Below are 2,043 nucleotides of genomic sequence, written 5' to 3' on the forward strand. Positions count from 1 at the left end.
TAAAGGGATAAGTTTAACTGCAGCCAATTATAGGAAATTAAAGTCAAGCAAGTTCCATAACCTCCCACCCCCTTCGTAATTAAGGCATTATAATCTAATCCTAAACGGAACCCACATCTTAAATTACTTTAGAACGTATGAAGCAAATTCCATCAGAGGACTCACACCTCACTTCTGACACACAAAACAAATAATATTATAAATTTAAAAAAAAAAAAAAAAAACATCAATACCCCTATCTCCAATTAACTAAATTTGGAAAAAGAAAAGAAAAACAAAATAACTTCTCCTCAGATCTCCATATCAATTTAGCACAACGCATTAGCACTCTGAATTATCGAATCAAAAGAAAAAAAATTTATAAAAAAAAATTACCTTGAATATCAAGGGTCATCATGGTGTAGTGGGCGCTCAACGACGAGAAAATTCAGATCTCCCTCCAAAATTGTCCACCTATTTCAGTTATTTAAAAACAAAAAACAAAAAATCAAACAAAAGCATTAGCGCGAGGAAAAGGAATTTAACGAATTCCGAACAAGTAAACACAAAAGATGAATCAATTAATTGGTTGGAATTGCGTAAATATATGATTATAAATTGTGAATTACATGCTAAGATCGTACAGGAGGAGGGAGAGAGATGGGTGTAAGAAGGAATAGGAGAAGAAAAAGTGTTGAGATGCCGAATTGAAAGAGAGAGAGAAGTAGAGCGCAAGGTACTTTGTCCGGCGCTCTCTCTCTCTATATCTATTTCTGTTTCCGTTTCTCTTTCTCTCGTCGCTAGCGGCGGTTGGAACCAACTTCGGAATCGCATCATGTAGGGCCACGGACTCCAAGGCCCATATCGCCCCCTCAGCCCACTTCAGATGGGATAATTATAAAAGAGGGGAAAAAAAGTAAAAATACAAATACAGTGCTTTTTTTTTTTTTTTTTTTTGCTAATCGCTTTTTTTAAATATTTTAGGAAAAGAATCGGCAAGTATGCTGTGCTACGATAGCAAACGTGGTAGTTTTAGCCATGTTTAGTTTTGTTAATTTGAATTTTTTATTTAAATAGAAAATTTTAAATTATGTAGTTTAAATTATAATTTGAATTCACATAATAAATAACCAAAAGATGAACTTGAAAAAAAATGAAAATAATAATAAAAAAAAGGGTCTTTCTTGATTTGGTCGTGTATTTTAGGGACCATAGAGCGCATTTAAACTAACCCCACTAATAATGTCTGCATTTTTCAGGAACCCAATGAGCAAATAAGAAAATTAGTGATCAAATTACAATCCATGGGTTGATAATCCACACCCTATTGATACAGATATAAAACAATTGGAAATCAATTTGTAACACACTCCTTAATAAAACTTTCCCGTTCGAGTAGTTTCAACAACTAATGGTCGCTAAATGATACACAAAAAATCTATTTATGTTTATTTTTCTTGTGTCCGTGTAATCCTAGATTTTTTTTTTCTTATTGTATCAGTACATAACTTAAAAAATTGTCTTGATTGAGTCCTTAATTCTTTATGTTTACTTTGCTTCAAAATATGAATTCATCTTTTTTCCTTGACCGGCAAAATTGGAGCCCTTTTCCCCCTAATACTACAAAACATCAATTTGCTAACCCCAAAATATGTTTTTGATATGGCGGTTGATGACCAAGCTCAATCCTTTTATAGGCAAACAATCCTATTTATAGGCAAATTTGATGTCCTATTATACTAGTGCTAAGATACTAATTTAATCCTATTCAGAAACAAACTCTTAAACAACTTGAATGTGTAATATAAAACTCTATCTTACAAAAGAAATAATAACGTGATTATAGCCCCGTTCATTTCACCGATTCAAGTTTAAAATTTAAATTTTACTACAGTAAAAAGCTCTCAGAAATAGTCACATCTAACTTTTTTACTACAGTAAAAAGCTCTCACACAAAATTACATATCAATTCGAATTAAAAACTCGAATCAGCAAACTAAACGAACCCATATATCTCAATTTTAATCTATCGCAATTGACCTTTATCTTTGAGAATAATAATTT

General features: G+C 31.8%; 1 protein-coding gene across 1 annotated transcript in view; it reads right to left on the reverse strand.

The window, feature by feature from the left end:
* LOC21387886 overlaps window positions 1-813 on the reverse strand; it is a 4,786-nt gene extending 3,973 nt beyond the window's left edge. Inside the window, exons 1-2 of the mRNA XM_010101507.2 lie at window positions 609-813; window positions 376-453 (exon numbers count right to left, since the gene is read on the reverse strand). Of these exons, the coding sequence (XP_010099809.1) occupies window positions 376-397 (22 nt within the window). The 5' untranslated portion in view covers window positions 398-453; window positions 609-813. The remainder of the gene's footprint in view (window positions 1-375; window positions 454-608) is intronic.
* Window positions 814-2,043: the final 1,230 nt, after the last annotated feature.

Source organism: Morus notabilis, unplaced genomic scaffold (genome assembly GCF_000414095.1).
Source record: "Morus notabilis unplaced genomic scaffold, ASM41409v2 Scaffold613, whole genome shotgun sequence".
Lineage (NCBI taxonomy): Eukaryota > Viridiplantae > Streptophyta > Magnoliopsida > Rosales > Moraceae > Morus > Morus notabilis.